At 48.1% G+C, this 19,787-nt stretch overlaps 1 protein-coding gene across 6 annotated transcripts in view; it reads right to left on the bottom strand.

The window, feature by feature from the left end:
- The window catches only part of LOC139268767 (retinoic acid receptor RXR-gamma-A-like), a 514,553-nt gene that overhangs the window by 7,671 nt on the left and 487,095 nt on the right, over positions 1 to 19,787 (bottom strand). For 5 of the 6 annotated variants that reach the window (XM_070887442.1, XM_070887443.1, XM_070887445.1 and 2 more), the window contains 4 exons: positions 6,341 to 6,470; positions 5,688 to 5,820; positions 4,338 to 4,429; positions 3,115 to 3,220 (listed from right to left, as the gene is read on the bottom strand). In XM_070887442.1, coding sequence (XP_070743543.1) covers positions 3,115 to 3,220; positions 4,338 to 4,429; positions 5,688 to 5,820; positions 6,341 to 6,470 — 461 coding nt within the window. Of the gene's footprint in view, positions 1 to 3,110; positions 3,221 to 4,337; positions 4,430 to 5,687; positions 5,821 to 6,340; positions 6,471 to 19,787 lie in introns of those variants that run through there. The other variant, XM_070887446.1, reaches the window with a different exon arrangement.

Genomic DNA, 19,787 nt, shown 5'->3' with positions numbered 1-19,787 from the left:
GCCTAGTGAATCGTCTCTGTACCCCCTCCAAAGCTAGTATATCCTTCCTTAAGTAAGGTGACCAAAACTGCACGCAGTACTCCAGGTGCGGCCTCACCAATACCCTATACAGTTGCAGCAGGACCTCTCTGTTTTTGTACTCCATCCCTCTCGCAATGAAGGCCAACATTCCATTCGCCTTCCTGATTACCTGCTGCACTTGCAAACTAACTTTTTGGGATTCATGCACAAGGACCCCCAGGTCCCTCTGCACCGCAGCATGTTGTAATTTCTCCCCATTCAAATAATATTCCCTTTTACTGTTTTTTTTCCCCAAGGTGGATGACCTCACATTTTCCGACATTGTATTCCATCTGCCAAACCTTAGCCCATTCATTTAACCTATCTAAATCTCTTTGCAGCCTCTCTGTGTCCTCTACACAACCCGCTTTCCCACTAATCTTTGTGTCATCTGCAAATTTTGTTACACTACACTCTGTCCCCTCTTCCAGGTCATCTATGTATATTGTAAACAGTTGTGGTCCCAGCACCGATACCTGTGGCACACCACTAACCACTGATTTCCAACCCGAAAAGGACCCATTTATCCCGACTCTCTGTTTTCTGTTAGCTAGCCAATTTTCTATCCATGCTAATACATTTCCTCTGACTCTGCGTACCTTTATCTTCTGCTGTAACCTTTTGTGTGGCCTTTTGGAATTTGGCATTTCCAAATGCCTTTTGGAAATCTAAATACACCACATCCATCGGTACACCTCTATCCACCATGCATGTTATATCCTCAAAGAATTCCAGTAAATTAGTTAAACACGATTTCCCCTTCATGAATCCATGTTGCGTCTGCTTGATTGCACTATTCCTATCTAGATGTCCCGCTATTTCTTCCTTAATGATAGCTTCAAGCATTTTCCCCACTACAGATGTTAAACTAACCGGCCTATAGTTACCTGCCTTTTGTCTGCCCCCCTTTTTAAACAGAGGCATTAGATTAGCTGCTTTCAAATCCGCTGGTACCTCCCCAGAGTCCAGAGAATTTTGGTAGATTATAACGAATGCATCTGCTATAACTTCCGCCATCTCTTTTAATACCCTGGGATGCATTTCATCAGGACCAGGGGACTTGTCTACCTTGAGTTTCAATGAGATCATCTCTCATTCTTCTAAACACTAGAGAATATAGGCCTAGTCTGCTCAATCTCTCCTCATAGGACAATCTCCTCATCCCAGGAATCAGTCTAGTGAACCTTCGTTGCATTCCCTCGAAGGCAAGTATATCCTTCCTTAGGTAAGGAGACCAAAACTGTACACACTACTCTAGGTGCTCCAATCTCACTAGGGCCCAATATAATTGCAGTAAGACATCAGGCTAAGTGAGTGGGCAAAAATTTGGCAGATGGAGTATAATGTGGGAAAATGTGAGGTTATCCACTTTGGCAGAAAAAATAGAAAAACAAATTATAATTTAAATGTAGAAAAATTGCAAAGTGCTGCAATACAGAGGGACCTGGGGGTCCTTGTGCATGAAACAGAAAAAGTTAGTATGCAGGTACAGCAAGTAATTAGGGAGGCAAATGGAATGTTGGCCTTTATTGCAAGTGGGATGGAGTATAAAAGCAGAGAAGTCCTGCTACAACTGTACAGGGTATTGGTGAGGCCACACCTAGAGTACTGCGTACAGTTTTGGTCTCCGTATTTAAGGAAGGATATTGGAGGCTGTTCAGAAAAGGTTCACTAGGTTGATTCCAGGGATGAGGGGATTGACTTATGAAGATAGGTTGAGTAGGTTGGGCCTATACTCATTGGAGTTCAGAAGAATGAGAGGTGATCTTATTGAAACTTATAAGATAATGAGGGGGCTTGACAAGGTGACGCAGAGAGGATATTTCCATTCATGGGGAAACTAAAACTAGGGGGCATAGTCTCAGAATAAAACTGAGATGAGGAGGAATTTCTTCTCTGAGAGGGTTTTAAATCTATGGAATTTTTTACCCCAGTGAGCTGTGGAAACTGGGTCATTATGGAGACTGAGTCATTAAGGCGGAGATAGACAGAATTTTGAGTGATAAGGGAGTCAAGGATTATGGGGAGCGGGGGGGAAGTGGAGCTGAGTCCATGATCAGATCAGCCATGATCTTATTAAATGGCGGAGCAGGCTCAAGGGGCCAAATGGCCGACTCCTGCTCCTATTTCTTAAGTTTACTCTTATACGGTATTGTGAGTTTCGGTGAGAGAGGACATGACGTTGGCGCAGCGCTTTGTTGCCTCAAAATATAGGCACATGATCCAAAATACTTCACGCAGTGGGTTCAGTTCGACAGGTACAGGCAGAAACAGAGGCACATCAACAGCTAGATACCGAGGCAGACAGGTGCAGCCACAAAACAGGCACATAAACACAGCCAGAGACAGGTATAGAGACTGTTGTGAAGGACACAAAGATACAGCCATGAACAAAAGCAGCCCCAGGGACAGAGGAATGAATACACACACACACACAAACAAAGATACACACACACACACACACACACACACACACACAGATACACACACACACACACACACGCACACAGATACACACACACAGATGCACACACACACGCACAAACAGAAATACACACACACACACACAGATACACACACACACAAACAGAAATACACACACACACAAACAAACAGAGATACACGCAGAGATACACACACATACACACACACAAACTGATACACACACACACACACAGATATACACACACATACAGACAGATACACACACACACACATACATGCACGCGCACACACACGCACGCACATACATACAGATACACATACACACGCACGCCTACCGATACACACACACGCATGCACACAGTTACACACGCACGTACATACACGCATACACACACGCACGCAGGTACACATACACGGACACACACACATGCAAGCACACAGATACACAAACATGCACGCACACATACACAAACACACATGCACACAGATACACATACACACACAGACAGATTACACAGACGCACACACACACACACACACACAGATACTCAGACGCGCACAGATTACACAGACGCACACATACACACACACATACACACAGTTCCTTACCGGCCAGGCTGGTCCGGGTATTTGTGTTTTGTAAATGCCTCTAGTGATGCATACACCTTCTCCCGCAGAGATTCCACTTCGCCTGGGTTGGATAAGCCTTTAGCATCTAAAGAACATGTTGAAAATATTCACATTCACTTTTGGGAGCATGACCTTGAAATTAAAATATAGGTGTCTGCAATGTACCGAATTCAAACAAACCAAAGTCTTCCCAATCATCGCCATTGAACAGAATTCCAGTGAATAAACCTCTTCGTGTTCCATCCCATTATATAACACTCCAATGAATAAATCCTTTTCTATTCACTCCCATTATATAGAATTCTAAACCGCCAAACCTCACCTAATTCATTCCTATGATATAGAATTGCAAATAAATAACCTACTTCCCATTCACTCCGTGTATAGAAACTCAATTAACCAACCCCCCCACCCCCCCCATTTACTCCCAGTGTAACAATGGACCAAATCCCTTCCCATTTGCTCCCATTACACAGAATCCCATTGAATCAAACCCCTTCCCGTTCACTCCTACTGTATGAAATCATAACAGACCAAACCTCTATCTGGTACTCATACTGGGTTATAGCATTCCCAAAATGACCCAAACCCAGTGTTAAATAGGTGGCAAGGTTCCCGCTAACCTGCGCGGCCATGCGGAGGCCTGGAGCTCCCAAGCATTATATGGGGGAATGTGAATGGGCCACCCAGCTACTTAAAGGGACCGCGCGCCAACAAAAAGTAGGAGGGAACATTGGTGGATGCTGCCTATCCCTTCAGTGTACAGTGGTAGGTCCGGCCTAATCCCTCCAGTGTACATTGATAGGTGCTGCCTACCCCTCCAGTGTACATTGATAGGTCCTGCCTAATCCCTCCAGTGTACATTGATGGGTCCGGCCTAATCCCTCCAGTGTACATTGATGGGTTCGGCCTAATCCCTCCATTGTACATTGATAGATGTTGCCTAATCCCTCCAGTGTACATTGATAGGATGTACTCGGTGTGACATCTGCATCGAAAGGCTGAATGAGTGGGCCAATGGGCCACACCACCGAGATGTGAAAGCTGGTTCCTTTCAGCTACAGAGTGTGGAATCCCTGATCCAGAGTTAGTGTTTCACCCCATACACGGTTTTCAGGTTCTCAGAGTACAGCCTGGTCTGCTTTGGCCCAGATCTCCCTGGCAATGAAACCCAGGTTAACACATCATGGTGCAGGCCATACCTGGGTTGAAGAGGACGATGGCTCTCAGGCATCCCAGCTCTGTCTTGTCCATCTGCATGTCTTTCATTTTAGAAACCAATTCCGTCAGAACTCTATCAGGGCATAGAAGGACAAACAGTTATTGTCTTGAACTTACTCCAGGTCCCATCATCACCGGTGCTCGCTGACCTACATTGGCAACCAATGCCTCGATTTTAAAATTCTCAACCTTGTGAGCAAATCCCTCCAATGGCCTCGCCCCTCTCTATCTCTAACCTCTTCCAGCCCCACAGCCCTCCAAGATCTCTGCGCTCCTCCAATTCTGGCCTCTTGTCCATCCCCAAATTTCCGCACTCCACCATTGACGGCCATGCCTTCAGCTGCCTGGACCCTAAGCTCTGGAATTCCCTCTCTAAACCTCTCCGCCTCTCTCTACTCCATTACGATCCTCCTTGAAACCTCCCTCTTTGACCAAGAGTTGGGTCACCTGTCCTAATGTCTCCTTTTGTGGCTCAATGTCAATTGTTTTCCGATTAAGCTCCTGCAAAGCAACATGAGACATTTCGCAATGTTCAAGGCGCTATGTAAATGCAAGTTGCTGTTGTTGGGGTGATGGGGTGTGCGGGGGTGGGGTGGAAGGTGTGACATCACAGATTGGAGAAACACAGGATTGATTTCCAATCTATTGAGTTCTCAGCCACACTGCATGGGGAGGCTGCAATGAGAGCTCCCCCTGCTGGGAGGAAATGAAGTCAGATGAAGTGTCTCGCCTTTGAGACAGAAGGTTGTGGGTTCAAGACCCACTCCAGGGTCTTGAGCACAAAAATCTAGACTGACACTCCAGTGCAGTGCTGAGGGAGCGCCGCAGTGTTGGAGGTGCCGTCTTTTGGATGAAATGTTAAACCGAGGCCCCCGTCGACTCTCAGGTGGACGTAAAAGATCCCATTGCACTATTTCGAAGAAGAGCAGGGGAGTTATCCCCGGTGTCCTGGTCAATATTTATCCCTCAACATAACAAAAACAGATTATCTGGTCATTATCACATTGCTGCTTGTGGGAGCTTGCTGTGTGCAAATTGGCTGCCGCATTTCCCACTGTACAACAGTGACTGCACTACAAATAGTACTTCATTATCTGTAAGGTGCTTTGAGATGTCCAGTGGTTGTGAAAGGCACTATATAAATGTAAGTCAGAAGCAGAGTCTCCAATGAGCTGGTCTGAGGACTGGCCAGAGGTCGGAGGAAGCTATCTGCCCCACTGCCTTGGTCACAGGGCTGGACAGTTCTGGACTACACCAAAGAGGGAACATGCTCGTATAGTAAAAAAAAGCTGGAATAGAAAACACCAGAAAACGAGCTGCAATTTCTGTACCTGTCGAATATGGATCCCACGCCAGCGCTGTGGGCACTGCTGCGATGGACGTGCAGTCCCGTGGCCAAGAGAATGCCGTCCTTCACTGAGATCGAGCGATGTGAGAACGAAGCGATGAGCAGCTCATTCCAGCCTGCACAAGGAAAGGCACCGAGTGATCTCCCACTCCACACACAACGGACCACTTCTCATAATGCTGCTTCACCTCTTCCAGACACAATGTGATTAACCCCACCACCCATTGAATCCACTCCCACACACCATGTACACCCCACCCTCCCACACACCATGTACACCCCACCCTCCCTCACACCATGTACACCCCACCCTATCATGGACTCTACCACACATTTAATCTTCTCTATGTTTAACCATTAGGTCCCTGTCCTCTGGAAATCTTCCCACTTGCCGATATTTTCATGAGCCTTCTTGAAACTCTTCTCTTTGACTGTGCTTTTCTTCCTTCTGCGTTCAAGGTTTCACTCCCCACATTCCTCTCCCCTTACTTTGCTCCTGATTACAGAAACGTGGGCACCAAAGCCCCGGATGTATCGAGCACGATATAACCGCGAGCGTTCCTTATCCGCAGGGGCCTACAGGCAAGAGCTTCCAACCAGTTGATCAATGCCTGAGGATGTAGAACGTCAGCTCACCTGCCCGAAGGAGAATGACTTGATCATCGAGGGGGAGGTCGGAGAAGTGTGGGATCCTCTTGGCCCACTCCACCAGGGTGAAGAGCTGCTTGTCTGCGGCCTGGCATATATTGGTGACTGGGTCGTTGGACTGAATAGGGAGAAGGGCAGAATGAAGAGACACTGCAATGTTATTCAGGATTAGATGGCTCACACAAAAAAAAGGAAAATGATCATCATTTTACTTGACTCAATTCTTGTATTATTTTTAACTCCCTTGAGCCCTCCCTGCAGTCTTCCCGGAACAGAGCGTCCAGGCTGCGTCTCTTCACAAATGCTGTTCTGAAACTAGCCGGCAGAAAGAGAATGAGAGCAAGCAGAGCGACGGGGGGGCTCCTCCTGTCTCGTTACTGGTGGGGGGGGGGGAAATCACCCTCTATTGAATATTGAGCAGATCGATGCCATTGTTATTAGTCCCGCCACAAACTCTGTTCCCTAGACAATGACTACATCCCTCTCTGCAACTCCTGGCTGAGGCTGAACCACACTCTTCGCAACCTTGGTGGCATATTTGACGTTGAAATGAGCTTTCGACCACATATTCGCAACAGAACTAAGACCGCCTATTTCCACCTCACATCGCCCGTCTCCGCCCCTGCCTCAGCTCATTTGCTGCTGAAACCCTCATCTTTTGTTAGTGATAGCCTTGACTAGTCCAACGCACTCCTGGCTGGCCTCCCACATTCTACCTGACATAAGCTAGAGGTGATCCAAAACTCGGCTGCCCGTGTCCTAACTCACACCAAATCCCGCTCACCCATCACCCCTGTGCTCGCTGGCCTACATTGGCTTCTGGTCAAGCAACGTCTCGATTTCAAAATTCTCATCCTTGTTTTCAAATCCCTCCAAGGCCTCGCCCCTCCCTATCTCTGTAATCTCCTCCAGCCCCACGAACCCCCGAGATGTCTGCACTCCTCTAATTCTGCCCTCTTGAGCATCCCTAATTATAATCATTCAACTACTGGTGGCTGTGCCTTCTGTTGCCGAGACCCCAAGCTCTGGAACTCTCTCCCTAAACTTCTCCACCTCTCTTTCCTCCTTCAAGACGCTCCTTAATCCTACCTCTTTGACCAAGCTTTTGGCCACCGCCGCTAATTTCTACTTATGTGGCTTAGTTCACATTTTTATCACATAACACTCCTGTGAAGTGCCTTTAGGGAGGCGGGGGGGGGGGGGTGACGGGAAGCGATCCTGCCTCTGTCCTGTCCTGTTTCTCGTGGGGGGAGAAAATCACCCTCTAATGGCTGAAAATTATTGGGAATCGATGACAGGATCCTGACCTGGATAGCAATCCATCAGGTCTATGGCACGGTCAGTCGTATCTTACTCAGTAAACTACCTCGCCAACTGGGAGAGCTTCTCCAGGCCGAATCTTTTCACAGAAGCACGTTGGCTCTTTTAAAAAAAAAACTTCATCTATTCCTGGTAAATTCCCCCCGCCTCTCCCAAGGTGAAAAAGTTATCTTCATTCTTCAGTCCTCTGGGACTCGGGGCTTTCTGAGAGAATGGGAACAGCCAGGAGCCTCTCTGATTAACCAATGAGAGTCACTCAGCCATAACTCAGTGGGTCGCACACTGGCCTCTGAGTCAGAAAGTTGTGGGTTCAAGTCCCACTCCCGAGACTTGAGCACAAACTTCTGCTCTCTCAGGTGGACATAAAAGATCCTAGGGCACGATTTCGAAGAAGAGCAGGGGAGTTATCCCCGGTGTCCTGGCCAATATTTATAATTAAAACAGACTATCTGGTCATTATCACATTGCTGTTTGTGGGAGCTTGCTGTGCACAAGTTGGCTGCCGTGTTTCCCACATTACTACAGGGACTACACTCCAAAAGTACTTCACTGGCTGTAAAGCGCTTTGGGACGTCATGAGGTTGTGAAAGGCGCTATATAAATGCAAGTCTGTCTTTCTTTCACATTTATTGTGACCGGGCAGACTTAATGCTGGATGCACTTCTGTCTAAAGATCACAGATCCTGAGTTTACGTTAAAAATTTCTACCCCATGCATGCAGGACCGATGCCGAATGAAGCAACGTTAGACTATGCGCGAGCTGGGACTGGGAGAGTCCGCGCATGCTGTCATTTCCTGTATCACTCCGCCATGACCCGCGACTCTGGGAACATCAGCTTCGATGGGAAGGCGAGCAACATTTCGATCAGATTTCCTTCTGAACCTGATTGAGATTGAGCTCTGAACCTACCAGCCACCACCAGAGGGCACAGATGCACCGTGACCTTTGCTCATGGGGTGGTCACTTGTCCAGCTCACAGACGCTGCTGAGCCGCGACCATCTCCAGTTATAAAACCAATTTGCAAACCTTCCGGTTTAACCCCTCTCCCGGTTATCCAATCAAAGATTTTTTTTAAATAATGTCTTAAAGGGCTGCATCCTACACTTGGCACCTCACTGCTCAGCCACTCATCATCCTCGCCTTCACTATCAGGGCCATTGCCCTCAGCCGGACCCCATTCCCCATCCCCCCTCACCACATTCCCCACAGCTCATCCCCCTCCTCCAGCCCCCCCCCATCACCCTCCTCCACCCCCACTTACTGCCACACCCCTCCCCCTCACTGTCACCCCTTGACCCCTCCCCCCTCGACCCCTCCCCCTCACTGTCACCCCCTCCGAATGCTCCATCTCAATCCTGACATTCATCATCACGGCATTCCCCTTCACCATTCCAGCATTCCCTGTCACGGCGTTCCCAATCACGGCATTCCTCATCCCTCTCCACGTGAACTACAAAAAGGGAGATCAAAATCAAAACAAAGAATTTTTATAGTTACGTTTGTAAAAAGAGGGTTGTCGGGAGCAATGTTTGCCCCTTGAAAACTGATAGCGTTGATATTGTCGATGATAATCAGGAATTGGTGGATATATTGAATAATTACTGTGCGTCAGCATTTACAATAGAGGAAGAGGATAGCATGCAGGAAATCCCTGGGCAATTAATACTGAATCAGGGACAGAGACTCAGCAAAATTCACGTAAGTACAGTAACAGTAATGAAGAAAATAATAGCCCTAATGAGTGACAAACCCCCAGGGCCAGATGGGTTCCATCCCAGGGATTTAAAGGAAGTAGCTGAGCACTTTGCAGATGCCCGAACTGTAATCTTCCAACGTTCTCTCGATTCAGGAACCGTATCTTTAGGTTGGAAAATTGTGCATGTCGCTCCGCTATTTAAGAAAGGCGAGAGGGAAACCAGGAATTATAGAGCAGTTAGTCTAATATCTGTTAGCGGTAAATTGCTAGAGTCTATAATTATGGATAGGGAGACTGAGCACCTCACAAATGTTCAGTTGATCAGAGAGCCAGCTTGGATTTGTGAAAAGTTGGTCATGCCTGACAAACCTGAGTGAATTTTTTGCGAAGGTGACTAAAGTAGTGGACAGGGGAATGTCTATGGATGTTATATACATGGACTTCCAGAAGGCATTTGATAAAGTTCCTCATAAGAGCCTGTTAGCTAAGGTGCGTGCCCATGGAATTGAGGGCAAATTATTGACCTGGTTAGGAAATTCGCTGAGCGGTAGTATAATGGGGAGGTACACTAATTGGCAGGTTGTGACTGGAGGTATCCCGCAAGGATCTGTGTTGGGGCCTCAACTATTTACAGTATTTATTAACGACTTACATGATGGGATAGAGAGCAACATATCCCAATTTGCCGATGACACATAGATAAGGCAGCATTGTAGGCAGTGTAGATAGAAGCATAACATTACAAAAAGATATTGATAGATTAAGTGAATGGGCAAAACTGTGGCAGATGGATTTCAATGTAGGCAAATGTGAGGTCATCCACTTTGGCCAACAAAGGATAGAACAGGGTACTTTCTAAATAGTGAAAAACAATGGAGGCCCAAAGAGACTTGAGGTCCATGTACATAATCAAAATGTTACGGACAGGTATAGAAATAATCAGAAAAGCTAATGGAATGCTGGCCTTTGTAACTAGAGGACTAAAATACAAGGGGGCAGGAATTATGCTGCAGCTGTACAAAGTCCTGGTTAGACAAGACCTGGAGTACTGTGAGCAGTTCTGGGCATCACACTTTAGGAAGGATATATTGGCCTTGGAGGGAGTGCGGCGTAGGTTTATCAGAATGATACCCGGACTCCAAGGGTTAAGTTATGAGGAGAGATTACAAAATTAGAGTTGTATTCCCTGGAATGTATAAGGTTAAGGGGGAACTGATATTAAGGGGAACAGATAGGGTAGACAGAGAGAAACTATTCCTGCTGGTTGATGAATCTAGGACAAGGGGGTGCAGTCTAAAAATTAGAGCCAGACCTTTCAGCAGTAAATTAGGAAACACTTCTACACACTTAGACTGGATTTTCGCTGACGATTTGACCCTCCGCGACAAAAACCCGGTCGGCGGGATCCTCGGGCACCTCTTTGCGGCGGCGCTTCCATGTACCGCCGGGGAGAGGTGCGTCGACGTGCAACGCCGCGGATTGCGTTACTTTCGGCACTCTCCGTCATGCCCAGAATACCCACAGGGTCAAACCTGTCAGTGCAACCCTGCCAGCAGCGGTAAGTCTGAAGACCTGCAAAAAGGCAAGTTAAAGTGTTTCTTTTTAAATTATTTTTAAGCAATTTAGTAGGTAAGGGTTTTGTGAATGTTTAGTGAATATTTTTTGAATGTTTTTTGCAATTTCCCCCCGCCCCCCCAAGGCTTCTCTCGCAGCGCTACCAGCCTCGGACTAAAGTTGCCGAAACTCGCGGTTTGTGCCGCGAATCCTCGTGCAACGCCAACTTTATCAGCGACGTCAAGGCCGAAAGTTAGGCCTAAAACCGGTAGCTCAGCGAAAACAGTAATTTTGGCGTAAAAGTACTGTTTTCACCAAAATCCGAAAATCTAGTCCAAACTTGGGTGTTAGCTGTTTGAAATTCTCTTCCGCAAATGGCAATTGGATCTAGGTCAATTGTTAATTTTAAATCTGAGACCAATAGATTTTTGTTAGGTATTAAGGGATATGGGCCAAATGCGAGGCCCAAAATTCCACATGGCTGATTTTTGGCGCAGCTGTCGAGGTGGGACCTATTTTTTAGTGGCCGACGGCACAAAAAAAAAGGTCCAAGTTTTGCCAGAATAAACTTTGAATTTGGAGCGGTGCAGATTGTCCTTAAGCTCTGTGGGTGGAGCTTAAGATCTGCGCCGAAAAACTGAGGTTGCCAGGGTAACGAGGGACACAGTGAAGGGCTGAGGCTGCAAAGTGAAACATACACAAGACATAAGCAATTGTAGAGCCCCCGATGCCGCAGCTATCCTGGGCCGAATGGCCCCCCACCCTTCGCCCCGCCGTTGCCACTCCTATCTCGAGCTGGAAAGCCCCCCGCCCCCGGTGCTGTGTCTTCAGCTCCGCTAAAACAAGGGTGTCTTCTCTGCGCCGATTTTCTTAAGTGTAGGTAAGGTTTTTCAGAACGGTGCAGTGCGGCGTTTTTGAAAAAATCCTACTTGGCCAAACTCGCTTAAGTGGCCAGAAATGGCGCCCCCGGTGACGTCAAAAAATCGGGAACTAAAAAAATCGGACACAAGTACTTTAGGATGGCGCAGAAATTTTTGCTGAAACTTGCAGAATTTAGTCTGCTCCAAAACAAAACAGCGTAGGCCAAAAAAACAGCGCAGAATGGCGGTGAAAATTCAGCCCATGGTGTTAGGCCGCAGATCAGCCTTGATCTCATTGAATGGTGGAACAGGCTTGCCCTTGCCTTGATTCTGTTCCTGTGTGGCTTCGAACGATTACCACTGACTCTCACTCTTATAGACACTCACGCACTAACACCAACGTTCCTGCACGCTCGTGTAAAGTGAGCAACACCGAACTGGCCAATCGTTAATGCACCTCACCAGACCTTCAATGGAAAGGACAATTGGGGGTGTTGTCTACAGTCGGTGCTGAATTCGATATTCTCCATTTTACACCATCACCCACCAGTTCAACAACTCACAGAATTGTTCAAGAACATCGAAGAGGACATTAGCTGCTTTACGGAGACGGCTGTCTAATCCGGACTGCAATAATACCGAATCTTTCTCAGGCCCCATTTAAAAAAAAATTCAACTAACTGAGAAGCGTGAAAGAAAACACATGAAGTGCACTCCAGATTGAGCCTCCCTTCTGGTCGACAGCATCACCAACAGATGTGAGGAAGGGTTGTCGACCTCAAACGTTAACTCGGTTTCTCTCTCCACAGATGCTGCCTGACCCGCTGAGTGTTTCCAGCATTCTCGGTTTTTATTTCAGATTTCCAGCCTCCACAGCGTTTTGCGTTGGGATCATTAATCCGCCCTCCCTTATGACAGGTACCATTAAAATACAATTAGATCTTAATGCAACCGAAGAGAACAGATTCAGGACTAAACCTTCCTTAAATGCTGCTCCATTAAAATACAATTAGCAGAGACCAGGAACAAATGGCATTCAGGCTTAACCCGGCATGGCTCTCAGCACAGGCACAGTCGTGCCAGAACCCTTCACACATCATCAGTGAGGCCCTCCCGCAAAGTACCTTGTGATCAAAACATACGAGGGATTTGTAAAATATACAAGGCTGCAAATAGTGGCACCACTATCCCCAGCCAGCTGTGGCTCAGTGCATTGCATGCTCACCTCTGAGTCAGAAGGTTGTGGGTTCAAGTCCCACTCCAGGGACTTGAGCACATAAATCTAGGCTGACACTCCAGTGCAGTGCTGAGGGAGTGCTACACTGTCAGAGGTGCCGTCTATCAGACGAGATGTTAAACTAAGGCGCCGTCTGCTCTCTCAGGTGGATGTAAAAGATCCCATGGCACTATTTTGAAGAAGTGCAAGGCAATTATCTCGGTGTCCTGGCCAATATTTATCCCTTAATCACCATCACTAAAACAGTTTATCTGGTCATTATCATCATCATCATAGGCAGTCCCCCGGAATTGAGGAAGACTTGCTTCCACTCTTAAAATGAGTTCTTAGGTGGCTGAACAGCCCAATACGGGAATTACAGTCCCTGTCACAGTTGGGACAGATAGTCGTTGAGGGAAAGGGTGGGTGGGACTGGTTTGCTGCACGCTGCCTGTGCTTGATTTCTGCATGATCTCTGAGACTCGAGGTGCTCAGCGCTCTCCTGGATGCACTTCCTCCACTTAGGGTGGTCTTTGGTCAGGGACTCCCAGGTGTCTGTGGTGATGTCGCACTTTATCAGGGAGGCTTTGAGGGTGTCCTTGTAACATTTTCTCTGCCCACCTTTGGCTTGTTTGCCATGAAGGAGTTCCGAGTAGAGCGCTTGCTTTGGGAGTCTCGTGTCTGGCATGCGAACAATGTGGCCTGCTCAGCGGGGCTGATCAAGTGTGGTCAGTGCTTCAATGCTGGGGATTTTGGCCTGGTCGAGGACGCTAATGTTGGTGTGTCTGTCCTCCCAGGGGATTTGTAGGATCTTGCGGAGACATTGTTGGTGATATTTCTCCAGTGACTTGAGGTGTCCACTGTACATGGTCCATGTCTCAGCCATACAGGAGGGCGGGTATTACTACAGCCCTGTAGACCATGAGCTTTGTGGCAGATTTGAGGGCCTGGTCTTCAAACACTCTTTTCTTCAGGCGGCCGAAAGCTGCACTGGTGGCGGTGTTCAATCTCGTCGTCAATGTCTGCTCTTGTTGATAAGAGGCTCCCGAGATATGGGAAATGGTCCAGGGCCGTGCCGTGAATCTTGATGTCTGAGGGGTAGTGTGGTGAGGGGCAGGCTGGTGGAGGACATTTGACTTACGGATGTTTAGCGTAAGGCCCATGCTTTCGTACACCTCAGTAAATACATCGACCTTGTCCTGGAGTTCAGCTTCTGCATGTGTGCAGATGCAGGCGTCGTCCGCCTACTGTAGCTCGACGACAGAGGTTAGGGTGGTCTTGGACCTGGCCTGGAGACAGCAAAAGTTGACCAGGTTCCCACTGGTTCTGCAGTTTAGTTCCACTCCAGCGGGAAGCTTGTTGAGTGTGAGGTGGAGCATGGCAGCGAGGAAGATTGAGAAGAGGGTTGGGCGATGACGCAGCCCTGTTTGACCCCGGTCCGGATGTGGATTGGCTCTGTAATGGATCGTTGGTAAGGATCACGGCCTGCATGTCGTCATGGGCCAATGTTTATCCCTCAAGCACCATCATTAAAACAGTTTATCTGGTCATTATCACATTGCTTTTTGTGGGAGCTTGCTGTGCGCAAGTTGGCTGCTGTGTTCCCTACATTACAACAGTGACTACAGTCCAAAAGTACTTCATTGGCTGTAAAGTGCTTTGACACATCCCGTGGTCGTGAAAGGTGCTATATAAATCCGAGTCTTTCTTTCTTTCTGTTGTCGGTGACTGGAACTGATTATACGCACGTCGTTTGTTTTATGTAACTATCCCTCATTCACTGCATTTTGCTGGAGAAATCATCCTGTTTTTAATCGGGAGATTTTGCTGTAGTTTTGGTCATGGGTTCGGAGACTGTAAATTGAAACCACAAGTTTCCCCCCCACCCCCATCCACACCAACTCAGTGCTGGTGTCAATATTCTCTCTGAATGTGCAAGGGAAGGACAACTCTTGAAATTCAATCAAAACAAAGGGTAATAAAATCAGACGCATCAATGTGACTGAGAGAAACAAACCAACCACCTTCTGAACTTCATTAGAACACAAGAAATAGGAGCAGGAGTCGGCCATTTGGCCCCTCGAGTCTGCTCCACCATTCAATAAGATCATGGCTGATCTGATCATGGACTCAACTCCACTTCCCTGCCCACTCCCCATAACCCTTTACTGCTTTATCACTCAAAAAACTGTCTATCTCCACCTTAAATATATTCAATGACCCAGCCTCCACAGCTCTCTGGGATAGAGAATTCCAGATTTACGACCCTCAGAGAAAAAATTCCTCCTCATCTCAGTTTCAAATGGGCGACCCCTTGTTTCAAAATAATGCCCCTAGTTTTAGATTCCCCCATGGAGGGGAAACATCCTCTCTGCATCTACCCTGTCAAGCCCCCTCAGAATCTAATACACTTCAATAAGATCACCTCTCATTCTTCTAAACTCCAATGAGTACAGGCCCAACATGCTCAACCTTTCTTCATACGACAACCCCTTCATCTCAGGAATCAACCTCGTGAACCTTCTCGGAACTGCCTCCATTGCAAGTATATCCTTCCTTAAATAAGGAGACCAATACTGTATGCAGTACTCCAGGTGTGGTCTCACCAACGCCCTGTACAGTTGTAGTAGGACTTTCTTACTTTTATACTCCATCTCCCTTGCCATTTTCCTTTATCTGTAAATACCCGTTGAGCTGCAGATTTTGCTTGGCTCTGACCAACAGGTGGGTTATGAGAGTCCAGGGGTCCCTAATCATTGTCAAATAGGCCATGAGGGAAAGATGATGCCAGTTGTGGAGACTACATTTCTGTCACCGTGAGAAGGCCCCCATTTTATCATCCCAGAGGCTGCCTGGGTGAATGTGTAGTAACAGACAGTCCAGGGTCAGGTGAACTCTGGAATCAGCTCCCAGGCTGGACCTGGACTCCATCGCAATGATTGGGCTCGCTGTGGAGATCGTAGAATGACACAGCACAGAAGGAGGCCATTTGGTCCATCATACATGTGCCGGCTCTTTGAAAGTGCTCTCCAGTTAGTCCCACTCCCCCGCTCTTTTCGCACAAGCCCTACACATTTTTCCTTTTCAGGTATTTATCCAATTCCTTTTTGAAAGTTACTGTTGAATCTGCTTCCACCCTTTCAGGCAGCGCGTTCCAAATCATCATAACTCGCTGCGTAAAAAATGATTCTCCTCAACTTTATCAGCAAAAAGCGGTTAAAAAAGTATATGGGATCCTGGGTTTCATAAATAGAGGCATAGAGTACAAAAGCAAGGAAATTATGAGGAACCTGTATAAAACACTGGTTTGGCCCTAACTGGAGTATTGTGTCCAATTCTGTGCACCGCACTTTAGGAAGGATGTGAAGGCCTTAGAGAGGGTGCAGAGGGGATTTATGGAGTGGTTCCAGGGATGAGGGACTTCAGTTACGTTGATAGATGGGAGAAGCTGGGGTTGTTCTCCTTGGAGCAGAGAAGGTTGAGAGGAGATTTGATCGAGGTGTTCAAAATCACGCGGGATCTGGACAGAGTAGATGGAGAGAAACTGTTCCCATTGGCGGAAGGGTCGAGAACCAGAGGACACAGATTTAAGCTGATTGACAGAAGAACCAAAGGCGACACAAGGAATAAACTTTTTTATGCAGTGAGTGGTTAGGATCTGGAATGCACTGCCTGAACGGGTGGTGAAGACAGATTTAATCGTGGCTTTCAAAAGGGAGTTGGATAAGTACCTGAAGAAAAAAAAAATGCAAGACTACGGGGAAAGGGTGGGGGAGTGGGACTGGTTGAGGTGCTCTTGCAGTGAGCCGGCACGGGCTCGATGGGCTGAATGGCCCCCTTCTGTGCTGTAACCATTCTATGACTCTATCATCCCTCTGGTTCTTTTGCCAATTACCTTAAAACTGTGTCCTCTGATTACCGACCCCCCTGTCAGTGGAAGCAGTTTCTCCCTACTTACTCAATTAAAATCCTTCCTCATTTGGAACACTCCACTGTTCCAGTGCACAAATGTTAATGGCCGTTAATGGGGCATTGTTGGAGGACAGGGCAAGAGCTTGAGAAGTCAGAAGTTCTTGTTCCAACATTGCTTCTCAGATACCAGTGACACTTGGCTCTGGACGTGCTTCCCATACGTGCTTTCCTTTCTCCTCTTCAGCTTCGATTCTGAGCACCAAATTTGCATCAACAATCGCCATGCTCTGTCCCCGCTCTGCAGTCATGTGCGCTAAGGCACGTTACCATGGCAACACAAGGCTGCCTTTTTTTAAAAAAATGTCACACAAACAAACAGATAAATGTCAACTCAGCCTGTCCTGGTTCCGTTCCCTTCGCAGGAAGAAGACGTTTGATACACTTATAGATGACTTATTGCTCGTTCCATAAACTTGAGCCATCCAAAACCTGGCTGCCCGTGTCCTAACTCGCACCCAGTCCCACTCACCCATCACCCCTGTGCTCGCTGACCTACATTGGCTCCCAGTCCGGCAACACCTCGATTTTAAAATTCTCATCCTTGTATTCAAATGCCTTTATGACCTCGCCCCCTCCCTATCTCTGTAACCCCCTCCAACCCCACAACCCTCCGAGATGTCTAAGCTCCACGAATTCTGGCCCCTTGCACATCCCTGATTATAATCGCTCCTCTATTGGTGGCTGTGCCTTCAGCTGCCTAGATCCTAAGCTCTGGAATTCCTTCCCTAATCCCTCTCCGTCTCTCTTTCCTCCTTTAAGATGTTCCTTAAAACCTAGCTCTTTGATCAAGCTTTTGGTTACTTGTCCGAATGTCTCCTTATGGGGCTCGGTGTCAGATTTTGTTAGATAGCACTGCAGTGAAGCACCTTGGGACGTTTTACTACATTAAAGGCGCTCTATAAATGCAAGTTATTGTTGTTGTCGAAGCCTTTTCTTCTCCAGTCCAGCATTCGATGTCCAGACAAATTAGACTTAAATGCCTGGAGTAGCGGGAGTGCCCGTGCAAGGCATATTTCAAGGCCGCACGGAGGAAAAGGGCTGGACTGTACCATTTCTAACGCCAGCAGGGGGGAGTTGGAATTAAGTTACGGCCGATCGTTCGACCGGCTTTTGGGGTTTGGCTACCCCGCGAACATTGACAATCCACCGGCCAACAGCAAATTTCTGCTCCTTAACCTGCGCAGTCATGAGGAGGGGGCTCATTTTGTGTCCAAAATAAAATGCATAGAAACAGGATGAGCCCATTCAGTCCCTCGAACCCACTCTGCCTTTCAATTAGATCATGGCGGACCTGTATTGTAACTCCATCTACCCGCCTTTGCTCCATATCCCTTAATACCCTTACCCAACAAAATCTCCGATTTGAATTTCTCAATTGACCCCCAGCCTCAACAGCATTGTGGGGGAGAGAGTTCCAGATTCCCACGACCCTTTGTGTGAAGAAGTGCTTCCTGACATCACCCCTGAACGGCCTGGCTGTAATTTTAAGGTTATTGCCCCCTTGCTCTGGACTCTTGCACCAGAGGAAACAGTTTGAGCTCTGTAATTTATTTGCTCCATGGGTTCTTTGCTTAAGAATTCATAGCAACACATTGCTATTAAGAACTAGTTGGTTTATTAGCAAAGATTTATCACACGACATATTACCAGTTCATCCACCAGGCTCACAACCGCCTGCCTCATCGTGGATCCCTCGAACCCAACTGGCTGGGGTTTTATTGAGTCTTGTGAACATCACGTGACTGGCTAAGCCACCCACAATGCAGCAGCTCTACACACCTGTGGGCGGTAACATCTGCAAGGCCGGACAGTCTGCACCCGGCCCAGATGTTCCGCCCCAGAAGTGAAATTAGCGGGGTCGGGGGCGTTACCCGGCGAACGTTGGAGTGATACGTTCCGAGGGACCCCCCCGCTTCCGTTAAAGGGGAAGGCACGCTGCGAGCTACGCACGGCTGTTGATGGGCCTCCACCGGGCTACCGGGAATGTGGGGTGCCGTGGCCGCAGCCCGGCACCGAAACAGATCACCGGGCTGCACAATCGCGGCACGGACCACGCCGAAAATGGACTCCGAGGCCGGGCTGGTAAGTTGGAGGGCTGCGCAAAATGGTGGCGCGCGCCTCCCCTTTAAATTTCAACACCGCGAGTGGAGTGCGACCGGTTCGCGACCCGCGAGGCTGGCGCTGACAATCGCCCGCGGCAGCCCAATTGCTCCCACGGGGCAAAAGCGGGCCGCTGGGCACGGGGATGAGGTCATCACGGAGGTGTGGCGGCCTGGGGCACTACCATCGGGGGTGTGGCGCTACCGCTTTCGCGCCTCCGCTAACTCCCGCGCAATTTCACGGGAGCCGGTAGAGTGCCGCCCCCCACACCCCACACCCCACCCCCCCCGCCTCATTAGCGGCCCCCGGAGGCACTAACTGGAGGTGCACAGCAGGATAATTTAGCCCCCCCCCCTTCTCTCCATCTACTCTATCAATCCCCTTAATCATCTTAAACACCTCAATTAGATCACTCCTTAATCTCTTAAACTCAAGGGAATACAGGCCTAGTCGAGGCAACCTGTCCACATAACTCATCCCTTTAGGCCCCCGTATAATTCTGGTGAATCTGCACTGCGCTCCCCCCCTCTCCTGAGCTTCAGTGCCCAAATCCGCTCAGTCTTCAACTGAACAAGAGTGACAGCCCCAAGTTCCATTCAGGCCACTTCAAGTACATTTAAACCACCGCAGTTCAATCTGGGAGACAGCGGGACGGAAGAAAGATAGCAATCTGCGCTCGGTTGCCATGGAGACCCTGAGGCCTATTCCTTGCGCT

The sequence above is a fragment of the Pristiophorus japonicus genome, chromosome 8 (assembly GCF_044704955.1).
Source record: "Pristiophorus japonicus isolate sPriJap1 chromosome 8, sPriJap1.hap1, whole genome shotgun sequence".
NCBI classification, from domain to species: Eukaryota; Metazoa; Chordata; class Chondrichthyes; family Pristiophoridae; genus Pristiophorus; species Pristiophorus japonicus.
This window is presented reverse-complemented; position numbering and strand designations above follow the sequence as displayed.